This window comes from Typha latifolia, chromosome 4, assembly GCF_019914945.1.
Source record: "Typha latifolia isolate L0001 chromosome 4, TyphaL0001v2, whole genome shotgun sequence".
In the NCBI taxonomy this organism is placed as follows: Eukaryota; Viridiplantae; Streptophyta; class Magnoliopsida; order Poales; family Typhaceae; genus Typha; species Typha latifolia.
In genome coordinates this window covers 5,734,409-5,758,430 of record NC_133089.1, presented here as the reverse complement: position 1 = coordinate 5,758,430, position 24,022 = coordinate 5,734,409, and the positions used below count along the sequence as shown (strand labels likewise).

Here is a 24,022-nt window from a genome sequence, read left to right as displayed (position 1 = left end):
TGCGGGTGGATGAAACAACCCTCGACCATTCTAGGAGTAGGTTTGCAAGAGTTTGTGTTGAGGTGGATCTGGGCCAGCCTTTGAAGCAGGTGGTCTAGTTGGGGCCTAAAGAAAACAATCTTAAACAACAGGTGATATATGAAGGAGTGCTCGCTATTTGCTTCAATTGCGGCCGGTTGGGTCATGACAGACTCGTATGTCCTGCAACTCAACCAGAGCAAAAAACCAAGAAAGAGACTCCACAACCAGATCAACAAAGTGCTGCAGCAAGCCGGAAGACAAAGGATGGGGGAGCGGAAAAGTTGGAACAAGTTAACCAAGTATTTGACCCTTGGATGAAGGTTACCAGGAAACCTAAATAGAGCCATGTTAACAGAAGATTGGTAGGGCAAAGAGGCTCGGCGAGGGTGGCTGCTCGGCTTAGTGGGGAGAGTCAGAAAACAGCGGGCTCCGGCGAGTCAATGGTGTGAGTTGCTTGGTCGAGTCAATGCATATCATTAGAACTCAGACAACGTGACATACTTAGCTAACATATCATCCATGCAGAAGGCAGCTATTCAAGGTGCAAAGGGAGTAGGATTGTTGCCGCAAAGGAAAGCTGAGAAGGGGAAAAAGGCTATGCATGGGGAACAATCATCTAAAGGCAGGTGAGAGCAGGATGAATCATCGTTTGCGAAGGCCGGTGTTTCGAAGAATGAGAAGATCTATTTGCGCAAGAAGGGCTGCCATACAAAGAGAAAAGGAGAAGTTGACTTAGCCAAAAAAAAGCTCAAGGTTTAACATTAAATGATGAAGATGAAGATTTTGTCAGAATTGATGGGAGCGGGAGAAGCGACAACCTTGAGGGCATTAGGCAGCGGGGATCAAAATTGCAACGTGGCGTTTCCCTGGCCAAGTACTACATCGATACGATGGGATCCCTTTCACGTGGTGCAATAATAGGATGGGGGAGGACTGAATATGGATAAGGTTGGATAGAGTTCTTGCGAACACTGGATGGCTCAGCATCAACCGTCATAGTAAGGTAACTCACCTATATCGCTCTGGCTCAGACTATGCACCATTATTGTTGGTAAGTCTATAGGTGACAAGCACGGCTGGGACAACGGGCTTTTCGGTTCAAAAAGCTCTAGACGGAGTATGAAGATTGCAAAGCCATCATGGAGCAAATATGGAACTCAGGAAGCAAAGGGAACCCACTTCATGCTTTCACCCATAAGATTAAGGCGTTGCAAAAAGCTCTCCGGACGTGGAGCAGAGCTTATGTTGGGTCGGTAGAAGGAAAACTAAATGAGGCGCAGGTGGCTATTGAGGAGTTGGAGCGGAAGGATGTTGGAGGTGGGTTGAGCAGTGCTGAGGTTCTACTCCTTCATAGTCTTTATAATAAAAAATGTGCCTTGAGTAGACAAACAAATATAAAATGGATGCAGCGAGCTCGGGTTCAATGGGTTAAGGAAGGAGGCCTTAATACAAAATTCTACCATTTATCGGCGACAATTAGAAACCGCAAGAATCGCATCGCAGGCATGATGAAGACAAACGAAGTTTGGATAATGGACCAAGAGGAGATCAGAAATTGTTTTTAGAACCATTACCAAGAGCTGTGGGGCCCTCAATATCCTTGTAGCTCGGTGCAGAAAGCATGGCGCCATCTTCCCGGGCTCCCGGCAATATCTGAGACAAAAGCACTAGAGTTGATCACTCTGGTATCTATCGAAGGGATAAGGGCTTCTGTTTGGAGTCTACCTCACGGAAAAGCTTCGAGGCTCAACGGCCTACAAGCTGAAGTATACACTACGTACCGGGATTCCATTTTAGTGCATCTTTGTAAAGCGGTGTTAGCGTTCTTTGACACTGGTAGGTTGCCGAAGCAATAGGGGGAGACATTTATTGTCCTTATTCCAAAGAAGGAGATCTCTACTTCTATCAAGGATCACAGGCCAATATCACTATGTAACACAGCATATAAAGTGATTGCAAAAGTTCTTGTTGCGAGGTTGAAGTCCCTATTGTGCAAGCTCATCGGCCAAGAGCAATCGACATTTGTGGCAGATAGATCTATACAGGGCAACACGCTAGCTGCTCAGGAGCTCGCTCACTCCTTGATGAATGATCGGTCTGCCGCACCACTAATGATGGCGAAGATGGACATGGAGAAGGCTTATGATCGGCTTTCGTGGGAGATGGTGACTCGGATGCTTGAAGCAATGAAGTTCCCCTCAAAATGGATCAAATGGATATGTGCATGCATTGAGTCGCCCAGGTTTGGAATTATTATCAATGGCTCTCCGGGGGAATGGATCTTGCCTCACCGAGGTTGCAGCAAGCTGACCCCCTATCGCCTTACCTGTTTATAATATGTTCTCAAGTCTTGTCGTCTATCCTGAATGCTATGGTGGATGCTGGTCTTCTGGAGGGCTACACAACGGACCGAGGAACAGTTATACACCTCCTCTATGCAGATGATCTGCTACTAGTGGCGAGAGCTACGAAAGAGAATGCAAAGGTGTTAGTGGAAGTGCTAGATCAATACTCAAGGCTAACAAACCAGAGGGTGAACATAGAGAAGTCAGAAATGTACCTCCTGACTTGGGTTCAGGAGGATACAAAGAAGGATATCGGAGAGATACCGCAGCTTAAGCAAGCAAAGATGCTTTTCACTTACCTAGGAGTGAAGATTTCGGGGCATCGCATCTCAGTGGCTAGTCAGCAAGAGGTAGTGGACAAGGTAAGGTGCAGACTCGACGGCTGGAAGCGGAATACACTCTCACTGGCCGATCAAATCATGTTTGTCCAATCCACGCTCTTGGCCTTCCCTTACTACTGGATGGGGTCTACATGGATTCAAGACTCCATACTTGAGAATATAATGAGGATAATAAGATCTTTTATATGGAAAAAAGGGGAGAACATGTGCGGCTTACATCTTCTAAGCTGGGACACATTGATCAAGCCCAAGACGGAAGGGGACATGGGGCTACGGTGTCTCCGAACGGCCAAGAGGGTGCTCCTTAGAAAGCACGTTCTTAGTGTTCTACGCGATCACGTGACGCCATGGGTCAGTATTCTCAAGAGCAAATGCGGCGCTCTCAACCCGTGGGAAGCCAAACCTGCAACTAAGTCATCGTGGATTTGGAGGGCTTTATGTCAGACAGCAGCCGGTGTTAGAGGAGGCTTGGGCATCGTCAATTCTGTTTGGACGACAACCTTCTCTGGTGATGTGAATTGTTTCTCGAATAGCACCCAAGTCAATACTCTTATGGTGAATGGGAAGTGGGACATTGATAAGTTGCATGCTGCCTTCAATATAGATACTACCTTCGATGTGACTAAGTTGGAAGTAGGGGGTGCTCAAGTTAAAGATATGTGGGTGTGGGCCCCATCGGTCAATTGGGAGGCGACAACAAAAACCATCTATAAGTTCCTAAGGAGGAGTGAGAGCCAAATATGGACCGGTTGGGCCAAGCTTTGGAAGTTGACCACGACACCTCGCATTCGGGCTTTCGTGTGGAAGCTCCCGTGGAACCGAGTCCCAACGAGAGCCTACCTCTATGGGTTAAATTGTGGGCCTAATGTACTTTGTACAATGTGTGGGCTCTTTTCGGAATCAACCACGCACCTATTTCGACACCTGCAAGTTCGCGTTGGAAGTGTGGGATTGCTATACAGACCTGGTTAAGCCTAAAAATGGGCAAAGTCTGTCAGTTGAACCAGACTGGTTAGATGGGAGGTGGGCGCCAAATCAGAAATCAGACATAAGGATGAAGTCAATTATGGCGGCAACGATTTGGGGAATTTGGAAGGAACGCAACCAAAGAATTTTTCAAGAGAAGAGCTCAACGGCGTGGGTAGTGGCTATCAAGGCAGCTTCGTTAGCTCAGGATTATTTGAAGGATAGTGAAATTCTAGCGAGATTGAAGAATGTCACTATTAATGTTCGATGGGAACGTTCTCTGAAGGGGTGGGTTAAAATCAATATTGATGGATCTTGAAAGGTAGGAGAGTATCAGGGCAGAGTCGGGTTTATCATTCGAGATAAAAATGATACCCTTCTGAAGGCGGCAACGAAATCATCTATTACGGATTTGGCTAGCTACAATGAAGTCTGGGCGCTGCAGGCAGGGTTGAGAAAAGCTAATGGGAGATGAGAGTAGATGATTGTGAAAATTGACGCACTATCTGTAGTCAAAATTTATAAAGGTGAGGACAGCGGTCCGTGGCACCTAAGGGGGGGCAATTCATAACTGCTTCAGTATGTTGTCATCCTTCAAAGGATCAAGTTCTTTCACATGTATAGGGAAGGGAACAGGGTAGCTGATTGGCTAGCCCAGTTAGGTAGGCAATCAGCTTTAGGGAGAATTTGGAGTAATTCAGATTTGCTCCTGTGGAGCTGGAAATCATTTTGTATTCTCATAGAATGGGCCATGAAAAGGCCTCTGATGTAAACCTTAGCTGAATTCAACTTTTCCAATAAAATAAATAAATAAATCTCACCGTCAGCAATCAATCGAACCTAAGTCACGACGAACTACCAAACAATTGGAGTTTGAAGTAGATCGAACCTCCTTGGCCCTCTTATGAAGTTACACGGGCTCAATTTGTATCGACGATAGCCACCAAATCCATGGATGCGGTCGGCTGGTACGGGCCTCTCGTCGACCTCTCGGCGGCGGGCTCCCACCTTGGCCACTTCGTCCAGCTTATCGTCTTCGTCCGCCGTTGCGAGCCCATCCTGGTTTGAACTCTTCTCCGAGACTTCCTCCTTTTCTTATGCAATGTAGCAATGGCGAGACCATTAAATGCTCTCGTAGTTCTCGTAGTTGCAAAGTGAAAGAGAAGAACTCACCTAAGCAATGACTGCTTTTTGATATTCAATTAATGATCATTACCTGTTTGTTGTTATGGTTGTGTGAGTTTACTTTAGTTTGCTCTTTCAAATTGCCTTAGATTTGCAAACTAGTTTACTGCATAGTTAATGGTGACAATATTGAAATTTATTTTAACTCCAAGGCGTTCTCTTCTTCTTCTTTTTTTTTTTTTTTTGGCAGAAAGAAAGCGAATCACATGGAGGGAAATTACTAAAGACTATGATTCAAGTTGGTGATGACACAAGGTCTAACTTCTCCGTATCTGTTTGGTCCAGGCACATAGGATCGATGATAGTCAATGGTGATGTCATATTATTACAAAGTGAGGACCCTTTGCAGTAAGCTAGGTATCTATTTTTTTGGTATGATATATTAATAATTCTTAGAATATGTAAACAATCTATGAATGAAAACCTTGTAATCAATGCAATTCTAGAGCGATTATAGTGGATCTTTCTTGCATTCTTCATGCATCAGTGTGTCTCTACAATCTACATTGCTTCAAATATCTATGTTGGAAAACATGTTGTTTCATGTTGCTTGCTATTCTTACCATTTTTATGGTTACTAACTTGCTATAGCAATATGTTGTACATTTTTCTTTTTCTCTTGTTGTTTGACACACATCAGATATTTTCTATATGAATGGGGTTTATAATTTCTAATGCTAGCTTTTCTTTTCTCGCTTGAAATTCAATCCATTTCTTATTATGCCAGATGTTAAAATAGTAAAATTTAGGGATGTATTGGAGGCCACAACTGTCCAGATTTCTGCACTTAGAGTTTTGATACAGTCGAGCAAGTTAATGGCCTCTGAAGGTATGCTGCTTCCATTCACCTTTTGTTGGATTCTTTTTCATCTGTTTATGTTTTTCCTTTACTTATAAGTTATAAAGGTCAAGGGCAGATTGTGGGCATACTTATTTTTTTAGTTGTTGATATCATGAAAAGTTAAGAACTCTTATTTACTCAATTTTAGTGCTTTACTTCTTAGTAGCACTGTTGAGTTACAAATACTTACTGATCATCATATAAGTACAATAGTTGAAAGGCAAGATGACTAGTGAGAAATGCTTCATTCTTATTAAGAAATTTATTACTTGATAGTGAAGATCTTACCCTGGTTCATGACGTCAATAGGAAAAGCCAGTGATGGTAATAGTTAATAGATAGTATTGGGAAACAAATACAGCATAACTCTATGTCATAATTACCAGCAAAGGGCATGCTGATTGGTGCACTTTGACATGGGAGGTGCATCCCTATTTTAAATAGACTAGTACGAGGTTGGATAGTCTTCACTAATTGGCACAGTGTAGACCGCCAACACATTGTGATGTGGTTGGCATGGCTTCGTTTAGGTCAATATGGCTTCACACTCCTGTATATGGATGCCTATGGATTGCTATGGCAAATGGTAAGGGTGAACACAGTTGGTATTTACCATGCCGGGCAGGCCTGTGTGATCGATAGATACCTTTCGACCATATTTGCAACATGGTACGGTCCTATGAGGTGTACCTTCAGCACCCCTCTATTGGGTTTTTTCCTATTTGAGTAAATTCTCATATGTTTTTGTGTTATTCTTGTGTTATTTATGTTTCTTTACTCTAGTCATTTTCTCTGTGTGATCTTACTGGACAGGAGGTTATGAATTTGAGGGGCATAATAAATTTGGAGAAACAACAAGAGCAAAGTTAAGGAGAATAATAGACTGGTGGCTGCATAACAAATCTGCACTTCAACATGTTCAGCAAGTTAGTACTAACCTTTACAATTGATAGAGATCCTTCGTACTTTGACCTGTAAATGTGGTATTTCATCTTATTAAAATCAGATTGTCTAATTTCAGAGTGTTTCTTTGCCAAACTGGCTTAAGTTTGTGTTGAAGGTTAAGAAATTATCTCGTCAATTTCTGTACGGGTTACGTGGTTTGGCACAACAGGGTAAAATGTGTTTCCTTGTAGCCCAAGAAATATGTCACACTCCTAGGGGCCTTTGAGTTGATTTCAACAGTAGTGGAAGAATAGACATCATGCCTGTCTAGATAACTATCATATTTCACTTGAGAAAAAGGCAGGTAAAGTTGGCTGTTTACATGAATATTTGTGTAATCTTTATATCCAGTTACTTGCTATAAATCATTAGTGCCGGAAGGCTATCCCATCACCATATCCAACTCCTGCTACCTTACAGATTGCATGTCTTGCTGTTGATAAGGAAACCTAAGATGCCTATTTAGCAAGACATTAACTGTTATGCCAGTAGAGTGTGATTCTGTTAGGTCAAACCAATATCAGTTGCCAGACTGTTATACTTGGTCATAATGTCTCAGACCCTGCATTGGTGGGGTCCCTGCACCAATGATATTCTGTTATAAGGGAAGGTGGAAAAAGTATCTGATCAACCTGTTGATGTAGCTGAATCAAATGGTTACTTGTTCAGGTGACAGGACAAATCAATTTTTCAAATAGAGTACACCACATTGTCGTAGTGATCATATCCTCAGCTAGAGTACTTCCACGAACATAGAAATATGACTCTAAAACATCTAAACTGATTGTAGGATTAAAACTAGTTCGATCCGTTTGTTTCTGGTGTTAAATGTACTTCACAACTCTCTCGAACTAATTGAGTTTATCCAAATCTACTTTACTAAAATATATCCATTATTTGTTAAATAAATTTCCTTTTACTGATATGGGATTTGACATTTTATTTCAAATTTATGACTAAGATATTTATATTATGTTGCAAAAGATATATCTGTGGTTATTAACTAATGATGTGTCAAACGGGCTTCGAGAGACTTAAGTCTGAATTCAAATTAAGATATTACTGTGAGAGTTAAGTCTGTCCATCAAGACATCATGGTGGATATGTTGATTTGTTTGAGTGACTTGTCACTGGAATGAGGATGAATGTGATTGCCACATTTTTGTTTAGTAATACAAAATTATAAATTCAATTTATTTATAAAGATTGCTAGTTGAAACAAGTTTCCTCGTATTCTAAACAATTGTAACCTTTATATGATTTCGGTAATATATATCATTTTGGGCTTCCAACACTAACAAGATTGTACCTTATAATGTCATGCATGGCAGATAAAGTTAAAGAACTGGAAGGAATCTGAAGAAATGAAAACAACAGACTGTGTGACAACCTCGGAAGCATTAAATCTCACCAGTTCATGTAATTCCAACTTTTACGCTTGGATAGGTGAGATTTTGTTGCCATGTTCCCCTAGTCCTGATGAAAAGGGGAATTTGTTTGCCAGCAAGAGACTGGCTATGATGGCAGAGAATAAAATTATGGAGGATTTTATAAGTACTGGCTGCAAGTTATGTGGTTCCCCTGTGGATTCCAGGTGTGTTCTGATTTTAGATTCAACTTTCTTCTTACACTTGGGGCATTTTTTGTGTTTAGCATTATCAATTCATCCTGAAGCATTATAATCTGGTTATCTTTTGCAGGAATGTATCTGGAATAAACAATTTTCCACTCTATTGTCAAAAAAGCTCCAAATGTCTTCATGATATATGCTTCATATACAGACCATTCCTGGTAGGAAAGTTGTACCTACAACTACATGTGTGATAATTCAAACTGTTGAAAACTTGAAATCAACTACATCAGCAAGAATTTAGGTTTTGTCATCTACAATTTCATCATCCTTGCACTCTAAATTGTTAATATCACATGATACTCTGTTGTTTCAAAAGAATTGATCAGCATTCTACATCCAGAACTTTGTTACATATCTTCAGAAAATTAGTTTGCCAACTAATATCAGGAGAGTTCCTGGGACCGTTTTCATGTCCTGAGAATGTTACTAAGAGAACTATTCAGCAGATAGAAGTTCATATAAAGTTGAAAATGGGAAGTTGGTCTTATGACTCGTAATATAAAGTTGAAAATCTGAGTTCAGGGCGATAAACATTCTTGCAGTGGTATGATCAGGCTATTAAGGCTATGAGGAAGTACTGTAATGGAGTATGGTGGGGAAAAATTTATTCTTGAATAAGAAAAAAAGATTAAAAAAGGAGTTTACATGAAATATAGAGCACTTTGTATTGTTAGTTGGCTCAAAGTAAATGAGTTGCGACCAAGTTAACATTGAATTCTTGTTTGCATTACAAGTTGCCTATAGTTATTTTGAAATTGTGGTGAATGCAGTTATATGTGTTGGACCAAACAGGACAAGTTCCTCTTCTAGTAAAGAACAAAGCTGCAGAGATCTTATTTGGGAATATCACTGCAGAGCATGTACGTAGAAGCTATTTCGAGGATAGAGAACATCCTTCTATTCTTTGGAGAACTTCCAATCCAGAGGCCTCTAGCCGAGGACTACAAGACAATAATCAGAAACGTTGTATTGCGAATGATGGAAGTAGAAAGAAGACCAATTTTTATCATATTTGGCTCATTTTGATCAAAGTACTTCTACGACAGGGTGAGAACAGTCCGTTCCACTTCAAGATTACTGTGGATGCTGAGAAGGATCTGCAGAATGGCAGGTTTGAGTTAGTCTCATTAACAATGCCGATTAATGGGGCTAATGGGCCCTAATTTGGAAGTCTGTAATACTACAATAATAAGGCTCTTGAAACCTAACTAGCTAACGTCATGTTCAACATCACTAGAAATGTATGTTGTAGTGATATATTTCTGAATGGCCAGCTGATTCTTAATCACAGCTCAGATGGTTCTAGTTATGTATGTAGTTCTAGTTTAACAACTATTTCAGGGTTCTGAGTAGCCAAATTATATGAAGCATCTTTGATATGAATCGTTCACAATATTTTGTTTATCCAAAAGCATATGCATATCGGTATTCTAGTGATATAAGAGAGATCGGAATCATAAGCTATGGCATACATATACTGATTCATGTTGAAGTTGATAAGATTGTTGTGAAATAAAATTCCTCGTGGAGGTATAATCCTCTTCTTTTGATTGTTTTCCAATCTTAATACTGAGTAGGGACAGATGTAATCATGTAGATGCACGATTAATTTAATGAATTGTCCAGAAATTTTTCAGCACAAGTGAAAGAGAAGAGATGAGCGATTAGTGATACACTATACACCATTACAAGCACATACAGAGACTTGCTAAAGTAAAAAAGACTTCAGATAGCTACAATAACTACCCCCAAGTGCATGGACCTCCATTCGCAGCACCATCAACTAGTTGAGGATGAGGAAGGAACTTAATCTTTGCATCAGGATTAACTAAATTCCACCTAAGTACCCTAACAAAGATCCATGATAATTTATATATGTGTGTGTGTATATATATATATATATATATATAATATCTTGCTAAATATAATTGAAATATCTATTGAGAACTTAAGCAAATTGCATGGTAATGGAAAGCTCTATTTGCAATCCAATGCTGCACATAATTTTCATTACCGTTAGCCTCTGAAAAATCTCCGGTGATCTTTAGAATATGATAGAGAGCTCAGGTGGAGGCAAGACTGACAGTCTCATAACCTCTATATCATCGTCTATGCCTCATATATAATAATTTAAATACATCAATTAGGATTTTGTGCATAAATTACGAATCTAACATATAGTTTACCCTCTTTTTCTTTGATTAAATAGAGTTAGTAGGCTAAATGATTTTGGACAGCATAGATATTTGGGAGGCTCTATGCTTGGATGGAGAGGATATGAGAGAAGGAAGATAAGAGAAAGAGGAGAGATTAAAAAAAAGGGAGAAAAATAAATTTTCCTCCTATTGTTTAGATATACTTTTGATTTTTTTATTATTTTAAGTCTGAATTTAATTTTTATACTTATTTAATATATTTAAAAATTTATGTATGACATTAAGTGTGTTTTAAAATCGCTGTCCTGATTTTTATATAATAAACATTTCATCTGATACAACACTAATAAAATAAATTATTATTAAAATTTTATTCTTTTGGTGTTCCTCATCTTGCACATTATTTTACATTGTTTTTAAGAAAAAAATTTACCAAAATTCAGCAAATTGTAAGCCTCCTTTATTTTCTTTTACTTATTCTAAATTACAATTCATTATTTTAGAATATTAACTAAACATCATAATAATCTCATCTTAGATTACAAAATTATTTATCAAAATTATATCTAATATCACGTACCAACTAAATTAATAATTTACCATTAATATTTATCTCATCAATTTATTTTATATTAAATTAAAGGCTATTCATGGTAATTTTATAAAAGATAAAATATTTTTTATCTTCTCTTCACACACGTTATATCACATCAAAGATAATTATTATATTTTTATTTTAAAATAAAAATGAACATAAAAATAATTATTTTTAAAATAAAAAATATCATTTTGAAACTAATTAAAAAAAACTTATTCATAGAATTCCTTAAAGTAAACTATTAAGTGGACGTCTGAGGCTCTTTCAGCCATCCATAAGCCCTGTTTGGGACGCACAAAATGGGGGATTCGTGTTGAACGAATTAAAGAAACGAAGAATGGCGTCGATCCCTTCACTTCCGTGGGTCCCGGCTCCTAATTCCTCCGGCGAAGCCTCGCCGATCCACGTCATCACCGTCACCACCGGCATCCGTCTCGGCCGCCTCCTCCGCCGCCGCTGCACCCACCACATCCACCTCCTCCTCTGCTCCGCCTCCCCGGTACGAACTCGAAAAAAACCCTATCTTTGCCATAAGATATCTTTCGTTTCCACCTCAAGGTAGAGATATAGTGATGGCCTTAGACCTAATGTAGGATTGTAAGTGGAATTTTCCTTTTCTTTTTGTGTGGTAGAAATGTACTTAATCCATACATAGATGGTTTTTGGAGTATTGGATACTATTGAGAATTGAACTTGAGATACATTTTTGCCTGCTTGCTTTATCTTCTGTCTCCAAATTTCTTTCTTGACGCATTCCTTCTAATGTACTGCACATTAGTGTTGGCATATAATTGCCATCTCCTTTTTATCCATGCGGCTGTAGGTTTGTGTCTATCAACGCTAACACAACACTTTGAATTTGTAGTCTAAAATTCATTCGCAAGAGTGAATCAAGAGGGTCCAATGTGTAAAGATGATGCTTTGTTTTAAGAGCAATTCATGTCATGCATTATTTTTATGGAAGGATCTTAAGGGGTCCAGTTCTATGTCTTAAGTTTAGAACTATAGATAAAGAACTCTTTCAAGTATTCAAGCACCCATCAATTGTTTCACATAGTACTACGAATTCAAAAGCTCCTTGTGTTGGTGGAATTATTGCCTTGTGTATCAATTTGAAAAGTCTACCTGATTCTGCAAATGATATAAAGATAAATTGCTCATCTGGAATGTGATACTCCTATAGTAAAATTTATCCTGTACAAAAATTGCCGATCTATGTAATAAAGTCACCTGAATATCAGTCTTGATAAATGAAGATCTATTAGTGCCTAAAGCATCCTGAATTTGGTAACAACTTCATTACCTGTACTGATTGTCTTCACATGGTATATATTGTTCTGATTTTGGTCCACACTCTTTCTATTAGCAGGAAGCATATCATTCTGATATTTTGCTCAGAATCAAAGATGTTTGGTGTAGGAAACCAAATATATTGAAGAGATATTCTCTTCATGAAACATTGGGGAATGCTTTCTCAACATCATATGCTTCTTGGTTTTCTCTCTTTGGTGGAAAGGAATATGAAAAGGAATATCTTGATAAGAGCAAGTGGCAATCTAAGACATCTCAAGGGAGTTCTTCCAATGGAAGGTTATGGACAAATGTTCTTATTGCGGTTAATGTTTTGTAAGTCCAAGTTCTAAGTACATCAAACATACTCATCTTTTGGCGTACTTACTATATGGACTCTTCCTGTTCCTTAACTGCTTATATCAACCTGAGAATGATTTCATTAGCATTTCTTTTCAAATTAACACTATTTTATGCAGTACCTTAAGAATAGCATCATTTCATAATATTTATGAAGTTGTACTCTCATGAGGTCTCTGCAAATCTTTTCTACTGCTTGAATGTGGAAAGCACATTGGCATGTTGGAACTTGGTTGACAAATTATCAATACACTCATGGAGAAACTATACATATAGAAATGCTTAAACTTCAAGTATTTTATAAGATGCCTAAAGTTTCAACACATTATTTTGCATTGCACAACCCCCTAAATTTGGAAGTCTCATAAAACGCTAAAAAATGAAGGCTTTCTACATTCATTCCTGCCAACCACTGGCTTATGTGACATCCTATGTGACGCGGGGAGTGTTATTTTTCATAAATCTTTCAAAACCAATGATATTTGTTAAATTATCTATAAAAATACTGTTATTTTGAACCGAAAATAAGACCAGTTTTGTCTTGACACTCTTGACAGAAAGCACATTAGGAATAAAATTGAATGATTAACAAATTGTCCATGTAATTTGTTCTAATCATGGAAAGAATGATTGCAAAGGGTAATCATGCATATGAAGAAACTCGGGCATGAAAGAGTAAAATAAATTATGCTCTTAGAAAGCCTTGATGGTAAAGAAAAATATTTTTTTTCTGGCTTTTGATGATAAGTTATTTACTGAAAATACTGATTGCTGTTTTTTTAGTTAATAAATATTTTGGTTTTGAGACATGCCTCATATTAACGCTATGGCTTCTACACGTGAATTCTATTTCCATGAATGAATGGAGTGGTTAGCCATTTATATTTGATATCGAAAATGAGAGCGACACTTGGTGTAACAATAAGGCCTTCTCCTTATATCCAAGAGGTCATGGGTTTAAATCTTGGAAACAACCTTAAATGAGAGTAAGGCTACATAAATCTCCCATTCCCAGATCTTGTGTAGGTGGGAATGTCGTGCATTGGGCCAACCGTTTTTATTTTTTGATAAAGAAAACAAAATTTGGGCAGGAAAAGATGTGCTTCTTTCTGAAGTATTAGATGATTTGGTGAATGGTGTCAGCTACTTGAACTATTAGATGATTTTCTCAGGATCTTATTGAACATCAGCCCTGGAATATATGAACTTTTTAGATTTAAGTTTTCAAGGGCATAGCTCCATTCTAAAGATCACAGAGACATCTAATTATGGAAGCTTTGAGTAGAATATCTCATGTGATATGAAGAATGAGCAAAAGTAGGTTTATTTTCAGTCCGAGATTCTAAAAGTAATTAAGCTAAACTAAAAACTCATTTCTACCATCATACTTTCATGTTTTCTTATCTTGCTTTTCTACTTAGATCTTGCCTGTCTATTGGATTGAGTGTTGTCTCCTTTTATATTTATTCAGATTTTATGTGGCTCAGATTGCAACACAAGGAAAGCTGCTCCTATGGGGAGCTAAGGTTTGAAATGTTAGATTAAATGTCCGCTAGTTCTGTTGGTTCTTATTTTAATGCAATAACGACCATATGTTGTATCGGAAGGTCAATAGCCTGATTGATAAAGGACAACTGTGGAGGTTGGCCACATCATCATTGCTGCATGCAAATGCTGCTCACCTCATGGTCTGTTATTGATTTCTTCATCTTAACGAACTTCATAATTGTGAGATTGAGATTATTCTTCATCAGGCCAACTGTTATTCTTTAAACTCCATTGGTCCAACCGTGGAGCAACTCAGTGGGCCAAGACGATTTCTTGCTGTCTATGTTACTTCCGCACTAGCAGGTAACAACTCATACTCTGTTTTGGATATTTTGATTATTAATCCCCGTGCAACTACGTCTTCCACCTAATTTTTAAGTCCCAGATCTTCAAATTTTGTGAGAAATTAGGTTCCATGATGAGTTATCGGTTCAGTCAATCACCTGCTGTTGGTGCATCAGGAGCCATTTTTGGATTGGTATGTCTATGTTCTAAATTTGTCTTCTTTTTTCTTTTCATTTGTTCATACTTCATACTTAGAGATGGCGTAAGGTCACAGGTAAGCCAACTAAAAGGAAATGTAATAAAATGACATCTTGATGATAAATTAGTCTGTCTCAATGAAGACTAATCTTGTCATTCTTCTTACTAGCACTCCATTTATTCTACAAGATGAACCTAATAATTCATTTGATTAGTTATATTAATTACCTATCTACATATTTTTTAGCATTATATCTGATTTTTTTTTCTTGTCGCATGATGCATCTTTTAATTTCCCTCACCAGTGGTCTAATTAAGCTCTTATTTTCAACCTGGCAAACTGGCACTTCTCCTTGATACTGCAAGAAAATGACAAGATATGTAGAATTGTAGTTTATCTTTTCAATTACTATTGAAACTTCAGTTGTCTGGCCAACAACTTAACTAATTTTATTCCCTGTTTGCATGTACTAATCTATTTGGTCTATAAATTTTCACCAGATTTTTTCTCCCATTTAATTGATTTATACCTACTATCTGTCTTTGCTCTACTTTGTCTTATTTGAATCATCTTTCTCTGTCCAGATATATCGGACGTAATAGGATTGATTTATACATACTTTTCCTTCTATATTCCTGCAGATTTACTTGTGGGCTTATCATAATGTATTTACTCATTAAGTTTGATATGGCAGGTTGGTTCTTTTGCTGTGTTTGTCTTGAGGCACAGAAAACTAGTTGGTGGTGGAAAGCAGGACTTGGAACATATTGCACATGTGATTGCCTTGAACATGGTAACTACTTTGTTTTCTCTGTAGTACTTTGCCTTTTTGTGGCGTTTCCTCTTTTTCAAGGCAAGTATATTCTACAGGTTATTGGGCTTCTCTCCAGGCGCATTGATAATTGGGGTCATGTAGGTCCTACGAACTTTTTCATTTAGTTCTTAGTTGAGTTGTTCTCTCTAAAGAAATTGCACTGAAACACGCAATTTCAGCTAGGTGGCTTGCTTGGAGGAGCAGCTATATCATGGTTCATTGGTCCAGCTTGGCATTATGAATTCAAGACACAGGATGGAAGATCAGTTTTTGCAGACAGGGCTCCGATTTTTTGTTTCATCAAAACTAAAAGGTTGCGATAATGGGATCCCTTTGTAAATAAGCAATAGTCAAACCCAAAGTGTAAGAGGAAGAAGTATATGGAGATGAGCTTTACAAGGGAATACATCGAATACCAGATAAAAAGCATAATTATTATTAAGTAGCAGTCTTGGGGGTTTAAGATCACTTTTCAAAGGATTCGAGCATCCTATATGTTCCAATTACAATGTTTATAGCATTTTGAAACGAACTTTATTGTATCAATTTGATCAACCATGTACTAGTTATAGCATGTCATTATTATACAAGAAAGGATGGTATAAGCTGTCATTTAGAGCCAGCCGGTGGATTTTCAGCTTACAAAGTTGTCAGAAGATATATTGATTGGAATTTATTGGCATTTCCAGTGTGTGATGGGTATTGGAAGCAATTTCTACCTGTTCCAAATTGCCTCTAAATCTTGTTTATGGCATGGCGTCACATTCTGAAATCTTAGATATGGACACTACTTGTATACATTGTTCCTGATAGTTGTGTTTAGTATATTGGCAAAAATATTGAGTCGATTTAAGGGTGTCTTTTATTGCAGTAGAGTGGAAGATTGCAGTTGGGTTCCAATAGCCTACAGGATACCCCAGAGCATGAGGTTTTTGCTAAGGCTTGTGGAGAATGGAGTTTTGGGGGCCTATTTGGGTAAATTGTGAAAGTTTTCCATAGAAATTTTAACGTGTAAGAATGAAAAAGTTGCCACCAAAGGGATTTATGTGATTTTTTTTTCCTTCGAATTAGTTTATTTTAGCTTGATTTGATAGTTCAGGATACTTTAGAGGAAAAAAAATATAAAGATTGCTGAGAGGAGGCGGTGGTGGCCGGCAGGTGGAGGAGGAGAGGAGAGTAGTGATAAGGTAGGGAGAGAGAGAGAGAGAGAGAGAGAGAGAGAGAGAGAGAGAGAGAGAGAGAGAGAAGAGAGAGAAGAGAGTGAGGGAGATAGTAGGGAAAAAAAAAACACCGACTTTTTTATTTATTTTTTACCTGTGGAAGGGGTATTTTTATGAAAAACCTTTCCTAAAAATATTATTCAAATACCTCAGAAGGGAGAAACAAAATCCTACTCCTCTTAATTTTCGTAAGGAAAGCTAAACTCCCAAAGGGCTATCTAAATAGGCCCTATCCTCAAAATGTCAAGGTACTTCCCCACTTTCCCAAAATCCTTTTCTGGAAGAAATAAATAAATAAAATATTGTTTATTAAACGGGATTCATATGTTGAGGTATCTTTAGATTTGTAACCTGTCTACCATTTTGATCACTAGCACACGTTAAACGAGGGATGCAATAGCTGAACATTAAAACTTATAGCCGCGATTCACATAACACTAGGTAAAAGGTACATTTCAGGATCATCTGTAATTTAAATATGAGTAGTTTAGTGGATGTCATAGGAGATAAGAAATGCCAGAAAAAATCAAGCTATTGGCACCAAGAAAAGACAATCGATAGCATGGGATATTTAGATAACATAGGAAATAAGAAAAGTAACCTACTCAAATACAATAACAGTTTAGATGTTAGAAGTGCTCCAGTCCTTTGAGGAGAACTTCCAATTCAGAAAGAAGACCAGCCACCTTTGCAGCTTCGCCCCTACTAAATATATACCGCCTTCCTATGGATCAGTATCTACACTTGTTGAGATTTGCCTCAAGCCCTCTTAAATCCTCCCTTTAGTTCGCTCCATTTAGTTAGCTACCAAGTAGAGGACCTTTCCTTTATCCAAGCCACAAATTTTCATCAGCAGTAACACATTCTGGAGGACGAGAACAACCGTATAATCTGACCTGGTTATTGGTAACAGTTCCTGGAGTATAAGCAGCCAAAATTAGGCTTCTAATTAGTATTAGATGTATCAATGCACCAGCATAACCAAAGATAGATCAGGATTCTCACCAATCCAATCAGCCATAACTCCATATAGGACAGGTTATAGCATGAGCTGTGACATTTACAGATATATGATCAGCATAAAAGAATAAAAGTTCTCTAGGCATGAATAAAATAATCAGGGTGTACACTAACATAAAGGGCAATGAAAAGATAATAAGAATAAAAAGTACAGTTTATCTCATAGGGCATGCCATATATGCAAGATGATTAGGAGAGTAAACAAGTTGAGCTTGAGCGCCTACCTCGGCTCAGCTCGACAGCCAAAATTTTGTAGCTCCAGCTCAATTCGAGCCAGAAAAGCTCAGCTCAGTTTGGCAGCTTGAGCCAAAATGGCTGATAACTTATAAATTTTGATCCACTTAAGCCAATTTGATGTACTAGAGAGAAGGATGCTTATAAGGGCAAAGGAATCCTAATAATTTTTCTATATGGGACTAAAGACTAAATATTCCTTATAGAAACAATAGCAAAAACAAAAAGAGTATGCCAGGATTCGAACGCAAATAAGGGTGCTTAAAACAAACCACCTTAACCAGCTATGCTAGATAGAACTTGTAATAATTTCACATATTATATATCGAGCATATTTGAGCCGAGCTTGAGCAAGCTAACTCTAGCTCTGCTCGGCTTGATAAATTTTTGAGCCCATAAACTTAGTCCGGCTCAACCCATTTATATTTCGAGCTCACGAGCCGACGAGCTTTTTTGACAGCCCTAAAGATAATACATAAAATTAACAATATGCAATATATAATTTATGATAAAAACTTAGGTATTAATAACATTTTATGCCATACTATTATAGAAAATTCGGCAGATTAACATGTCATAAACAGAACCAAAGTAGAATATGTGACAAAGTAAAATTATATTACATAAGCATAGCTTAGCTGTGTATTTTGTCATTTCTGCTTATGTCAAACCGCCAACTTTTTAACTTACAACTTTTAGAGAGGAATCAAAATTACTATCAAATAAGATTAATGCAGCTATCATGATTCTCATGGCCTAAGGCGTCTGTTTATAAGCAACAAAAGATCAAGCAATGGAAACTAAAAAAAAGAGGCATTCTAAGCATTTATTCTTTATAAAAGCAACTATAAAAAATCAGCAACTCACAATATTAAGATGAGAAGGTTGATGATGGCATAGACACGGTGTCACTTCTTGTCTCTTGTGATAGACTGGAGCCATGAAGTGCAGGTAAAACTGGTGAAGGTTTAAGGGGTCATTTTGGAAGTTGGTCCCAAAGGTCTCAGAACTGGAGTACTGGTTGCAATTGGTGAATGGCTAGGAGATGTTGGTTGATGAGGGTAATTTTCTGGAAGGGAATTAACAGGAGGTAAAGGAGAAAGATCTGGGCCATGTTTCTGCGAAGAACCAATACTTGTCTCTGAAGGTCCTGGTGTGTTCATAAATGGAGAAGGTGCACAGGCACCATTTCCAGCAGAAAGTGAATATGACGATGAACTTTTGAATGGAGGTAAGGCATGGCAACAAGAACATGGAGGCTGGTGATGTTGGTTAACTAAAGGGGATGGAGCATAAGAAGAGAGCGGGGATTCAAAAGAAATGGGGGGTGTGGCATAAGGCGTATCCTCAAATGGCATTGGAGACGGAGACGGAGACGGAGACAGAGATGGAGACGGAGATGGACCAGGGGCTGGAGAAGAGATTGAGTATTGTAGGTATGATGACAACTGAACACTCTTAACTTTACCAAATATAGAGTGATTAAGGCCAAGATTTTTCGTTTCAGGCCCTGTAATGACCTGCGCTAGTTGCTTCAATCTGTATGGTAAGAGACTCCCGCTCCCAACATCTGACAATACTGAAGCCTGGACAGTAAGTTGAGGTACTACAGTTGAACCATTTTCATTTGTCATCTGCACATATACATTCTGCACACAAAATTTTATACATCAAAAATTAATTTTCCCATCAGGAACACATACTTCAAACATTCTTTTATAATACCTCATGAGATCTCAGATTCAACCCAAACTTCAGCTGGTCCTTTAGCTTGTCAAGATTTCTCAGAACCTGATCGATGGAATTGTTCAGTGTGAAATTAAAAAGGATCTGAGTTGTTTCCCAGATAGAAGCTGACTGCACAGGGATCACAGTAACCCCTCCAGGAAACTTCAGAATCTCAAAAGAAGACGGATACCCAAAAAGTGATGGTGTCAAAGATAGATTCAGTTGCTGGAGAACCAGCTCAATTAGAGATGATCTCAAAACACTTAAGGCTGGTGAACTTATTGAGGCATATTTGGAGTTGGGAAGAACCCCAAATACTACATAAGTAGAATTTTCTGGAGCCAAAGAGTGCATGGAGATGACTGAAACCTGTAAAGAGGATATAATTAAGTGGAGTTCAGCAATTAGGCACTTGATAGAAAAAAATTGAACTACAGAAATACTATGAACTATGAAGTCGCACCTTACTATTCGGTATTCCAATTTCCACATATATGTCATACTCCAGTTTTCCGGTATGTGCAGCAAGCCATGACACCGGCCTTTGCAAAATGAAACTGGCTTGTATTTCAGCTAAAAGAAATGGGTGAGATGGTTAACTAAATGTGTAACAAGACAGACAGAGAAAACCTAACCAGCACGGTGTAAAAATAACCTTGTGGTAAAAATACCGGCTAGAAATTGCTATTTGAGAACATGGGAGATAGAGTAAAACCTAACTAGCATGGTGCAAAACACTGTGGTAACAAAAGCAGGCTACAAAATGTTATTTCAGAAGATTTCAAGGTTTAACTATCATCCATATTGTTAAATTATTTATTTAAGTAATAAGAAGAGCTTCCATTGTAGCTTTCTTTTCTGAGGACCTTCTTGTGTGCATGTGTGTGTGTGTGTGTGTGAGAGAGAGAGAGAGAGAGAGAGAGAGAGAGAGAGAGAGTTCTAAATTCCCAACAAAAAGAAATTCACTACACTGATGCACTCTTGACATTATGAAATGTTCACAAATGCAAGAAGAAAGTTGAAAAAGAAAACCCACCTTCTTAGGTGTAATCCTATCCTTCCCAAAATTATCTGTGAAACATGTATGTGAAATTGTGCTAAATGAACATTCTCGACGTTTTTGGAATAAAAATTGCATAGGCCCCCGAACAAAAAAAAAAACGGAGAAAATAAAACGATCCACAAGTTCTTATACAATGAGTCAAGTAACTAAATAATCAGAGACACCATTTATAGGCACAACTTGCTAAACTAGAATTCGTGCAGCATATCTAAACAAGCAATAGATAGTATTCTTCCAAAACTTTAATAATTGAAACATGATCACCAACAGTACATCAAATGGCAGCTTGACACAGGTTCTTAGAAAAAACACAGAAACTACCCAAAACCCACAGAAATGGAATAAAACCCTAATTAAAATAGATTAGCACGCGACTAAAAAAACCAAACTCCCCAACTTTCACGTTTTCCGCAGCAAACCTAAATTGGAAGCACCCAATTCGAAGAATTCCAATGAAATGGAAAATAACCCTAAAAAGATAAAATGAAATATTACCGGAGAGCGTGACGGGGTCATCGGAGACGAATCGGGAGCGGAGGGAGTAGAAAGGCGGAAGCCAGAATAGGGCGGAGAGGAACACACCGACGCTGAGCAGAAGCACGAGGACACACTTAAAGGTGAAGACTTTGCCGATCCAGGAGGAGCAAGGCCAGAGGAAGAATCCAGCACTGCCTCCTCCGGCGCCGCCGACTCCGACCTCGGTGTTCGGGACCGCGAGCTCGAGATCCCCGGGCTTTCCCATTCAGATGGCATCTGATGCGACTACTGATTCCTCCGCCGTTGCGAGAATGGAAGGTAGAGGGAGGAGAAGAGAGAGGGAGTTGGGGAGAGAGGAAGAGGAACCACCACCGAGTTCCATTGGGGTCGTCGGGGCGGGGCGGGGTGACTATTTTTGTCCTTCTCTTTTTCTTTTTGTCTTTTTTTCTTTTTTTCTTTGGTGCGTTACTACTTTTCTTTTGGGCTTCTTTGGTGGAGTGCGGAATCCACGACTAGCTTGTTGTTCCTTTTTCATGCTTTCCTTCATAACTGATGATGAGGTGGCGCTGAGCGCTGGGTAGTGGTGCCTCATGCAGAGAATGGTATTCTCAAAGGAACGATCCAAAAAAGAAATGGTATTCTCAAAGGGATCGCTGCAAGCTATGTGGGCTGCAACCCACCACCATTCTCATGTCGATACAACAGGGAGGTGTGAGGGCAAGTGGACTTGGAGCTGGGCAACGCTGTGGACTTGGTTTCGAAGTGTAGATGGACTGGACTGGCTGACAAAAACTTGGAAGCTGGCTAACTATAGTGATATGCAGATAAAAAAGATGATAGCGGCAATCTTTTGGGGAATCCGGTGCTAATCCAACTGCCATCGCATGGGAGCTAACCTCAAGTGACTTAGTGCTTTAGACCGGAGCCTACCCTCCATTTGAGCCTCAAGATGGCCTTAGCTGAACTCTGCCACACAAATTCATATTTGTTATAAGAAATCTGAGAGCACATGGAGAATTCAAGGCACTTTGTTGTTTGAGACTAAAGCTCCGAACTCATAGTTAGTTTTAATTTTTAGTCTTAATTTTTAAAAAAATAAATTTGATTAGATATAAAAAAAATAAAAAGATGTTTAGTTATTGAACGAGTTTAAAAATTTTTAACCCCATCAGGAGAGTTCCTAAGCTCAAAGCAAACAAGGGCCAAGTGATTGTTGATGACTATCTTAGGCTTTTGGCGGGTTGTTCGAAAATTAAGCTCATCCTTGTTTATTAGAAATGGAATAAGGTGGCAGAAAAGTCTACATGGAGCCATCTTCTTTCTAAAAAAAATTGTATTCTCAAAGTTACTTAAGAAAATAGATAATCTATGGAAAGTTTTTATTTTGCACCCTAAGCTTCCCTTCACTTCGTGAATAATTTTTTTCTTATTTCGACAACTATTTATTTTAGAATAACAGCTAATATCATCATAATCTCATTCTAAAATATAAATATTATTCATTAAAATTATATTTTATATCGCACACTAATCCAATTATTAATTTACTTTTGATATGTATCTCATCAACCTACTTTATATTCTCAAAGTTATAAAAGAAAATAAATTAATTTTTTTCACTTTATATCACACCAAACATAATTATTATACTCTTATTCTAGAACACAAGTGAACATAAAAATAATTATTTTTAAAATAAAGATCTCATTTTAAAAATAATAAAGATAAATACTCATTCTAGAATTAATCTTATTCATAAAGTGATGGAGACCTAAGTTATTAAAAACTTGTAGTTGTATTACGTACTAAATGATATTCTCAGATATTCAGAGACTAGGGTATTTTCGTTATCAAATTGGAAATAAGTTAAATTATCTCAGGAAATTTGTGACTATCTTTCCACCTTCAAAAAGTGATACATATTCCGCACTGGGGTGTCAGTGGTGAAACGATGCTTTATTCTGTTGCACACTTCGTCAAACATAACGCCATCACCTTTCCCTTCCGCAAACCCGAAGGCCGAAGCCAGAGACCCGAGATGGAATCCCTCTTCGCCCAACTCTCCGTTCTCGCGAACCAAGCCCTCGACGACAACCACTTCGACCCCTCCAAAATCGAATCCCTTTTAGCCCAATTTGGGCTCGAGGCCAACTCCTCTTTCGCCGCCGCCGCGGCCGAGCACGAGAAGGCCTCGAGCGACGCCGAGATCTCCATGAGAGAAGCTGAGTCGTCTCTCGAGTCCCTGGTGGAAGCTTCCATGGCCGACTTCGATTGCTTCTACGACGCACTTGAGCGGTCGGCGGCGGTGGCGGCGCCGGGAAGATCAGAGAAGTACGTGGACGCCGCGATGGAGGCGGCGATCGCCGACATGGGGGCGGCGTTTGCGGCGTCCAAGATTTACCCTTCTTAGATTGGTTGATGTTGTATCGAAATGGTCTGAGACGAATGCTTTGTATCTTTGTTCGTATATCGTAATAAGTTGCTATCGGTCTTCGCCACGCAGTGTCATCGACTTGTTTGGTTTGACGGATAGAATAAATTGGTCTGTATTCTGTAATCATTATCTTTAGTAATATTGAACGATAGTTTCTTCGCTAAAATCAAGATATATACACAAACACACGAATACAGTAATGCATGATAAAAATATATATTTATTCAATATCATTTGAAATCTAATAAGTATTATTTTGTCTGCATTGAGAATCTTATCCAATTCTTTAGAAATTTGTATCTAATTATTATTTTTAAAT

The 24,022-nt window shown here is 38.4% G+C and overlaps 4 protein-coding genes across 6 annotated transcripts; 3 read left to right on the top strand and 1 right to left on the bottom strand.

Moving 5' to 3' along the window:
• The first annotated feature begins 4,225 nt into the window (after window positions 1-4,225).
• On the top strand, window positions 4,226-9,656 carry LOC140785468 (uncharacterized). 2 transcript variants are annotated; one of them, XM_073133295.1, is made up of 7 exons: window positions 4,226-4,735; window positions 5,049-5,190; window positions 5,586-5,687; window positions 6,513-6,625; window positions 7,976-8,238; window positions 8,345-8,435; window positions 9,048-9,656. In XM_073133295.1, exons 1-7 carry the CDS (start codon window positions 4,625-4,627, stop codon window positions 9,438-9,440), a joined length of 1,215 nt encoding a protein of 404 aa, XP_072989396.1. In that variant the 5' UTR covers window positions 4,226-4,624; the 3' UTR covers window positions 9,441-9,656. The 2 variants fall into 2 exon arrangements, with proteins under 2 accessions (XP_072989396.1, XP_072989397.1); XM_073133296.1 differs by having other exon boundaries at window positions 4,502-4,735; window positions 5,049-5,215.
• A 1,611-nt stretch (window positions 9,657-11,267) lies between these two features.
• Window positions 11,268-16,267, top strand: LOC140787706 (RHOMBOID-like protein 10, chloroplastic). Of its 2 annotated transcripts, none has more exons than XM_073136790.1 (9): window positions 11,268-11,530; window positions 12,401-12,657; window positions 14,153-14,207; window positions 14,289-14,369; window positions 14,436-14,532; window positions 14,640-14,707; window positions 15,408-15,506; window positions 15,584-15,625; window positions 15,707-16,267. In XM_073136790.1, exons 1-9 carry the CDS (start codon window positions 11,369-11,371, stop codon window positions 15,848-15,850), a joined length of 1,005 nt encoding a protein of 334 aa, XP_072992891.1. In that variant the 5' UTR covers window positions 11,268-11,368; the 3' UTR covers window positions 15,851-16,267. The 2 variants fall into 2 exon arrangements, with proteins under 2 accessions (XP_072992891.1, XP_072992892.1); XM_073136791.1 differs by having other exon boundaries at window positions 11,294-11,530; window positions 12,398-12,657.
• A 1,014-nt stretch (window positions 16,268-17,281) lies between these two features.
• Window positions 17,282-21,903, bottom strand: LOC140787603 (uncharacterized). Its single transcript, XM_073136610.1, has 6 exons — window positions 21,288-21,903; window positions 20,193-20,302; window positions 19,727-20,098; window positions 18,869-19,650; window positions 17,753-17,798; window positions 17,282-17,663 (listed from the first exon to the last, which is right to left on the bottom strand). The coding sequence occupies exons 1-4, from the start codon at window positions 21,532-21,534 to the stop codon at window positions 18,970-18,972; spliced, it is 1,410 nt and encodes a 469-aa protein (XP_072992711.1). The 5' UTR covers window positions 21,535-21,903; the 3' UTR covers window positions 17,282-17,663; window positions 17,753-17,798; window positions 18,869-18,969.
• A 1,296-nt stretch (window positions 21,904-23,199) lies between these two features.
• LOC140785690 (uncharacterized) lies at window positions 23,200-23,869 on the top strand. Its single transcript, XM_073133652.1, has one exon. It carries the CDS (start codon window positions 23,221-23,223, stop codon window positions 23,677-23,679), a length of 459 nt encoding a protein of 152 aa, XP_072989753.1. The 5' UTR covers window positions 23,200-23,220; the 3' UTR covers window positions 23,680-23,869.
• The last annotated feature ends 153 nt before the right edge of the window (window positions 23,870-24,022 follow it).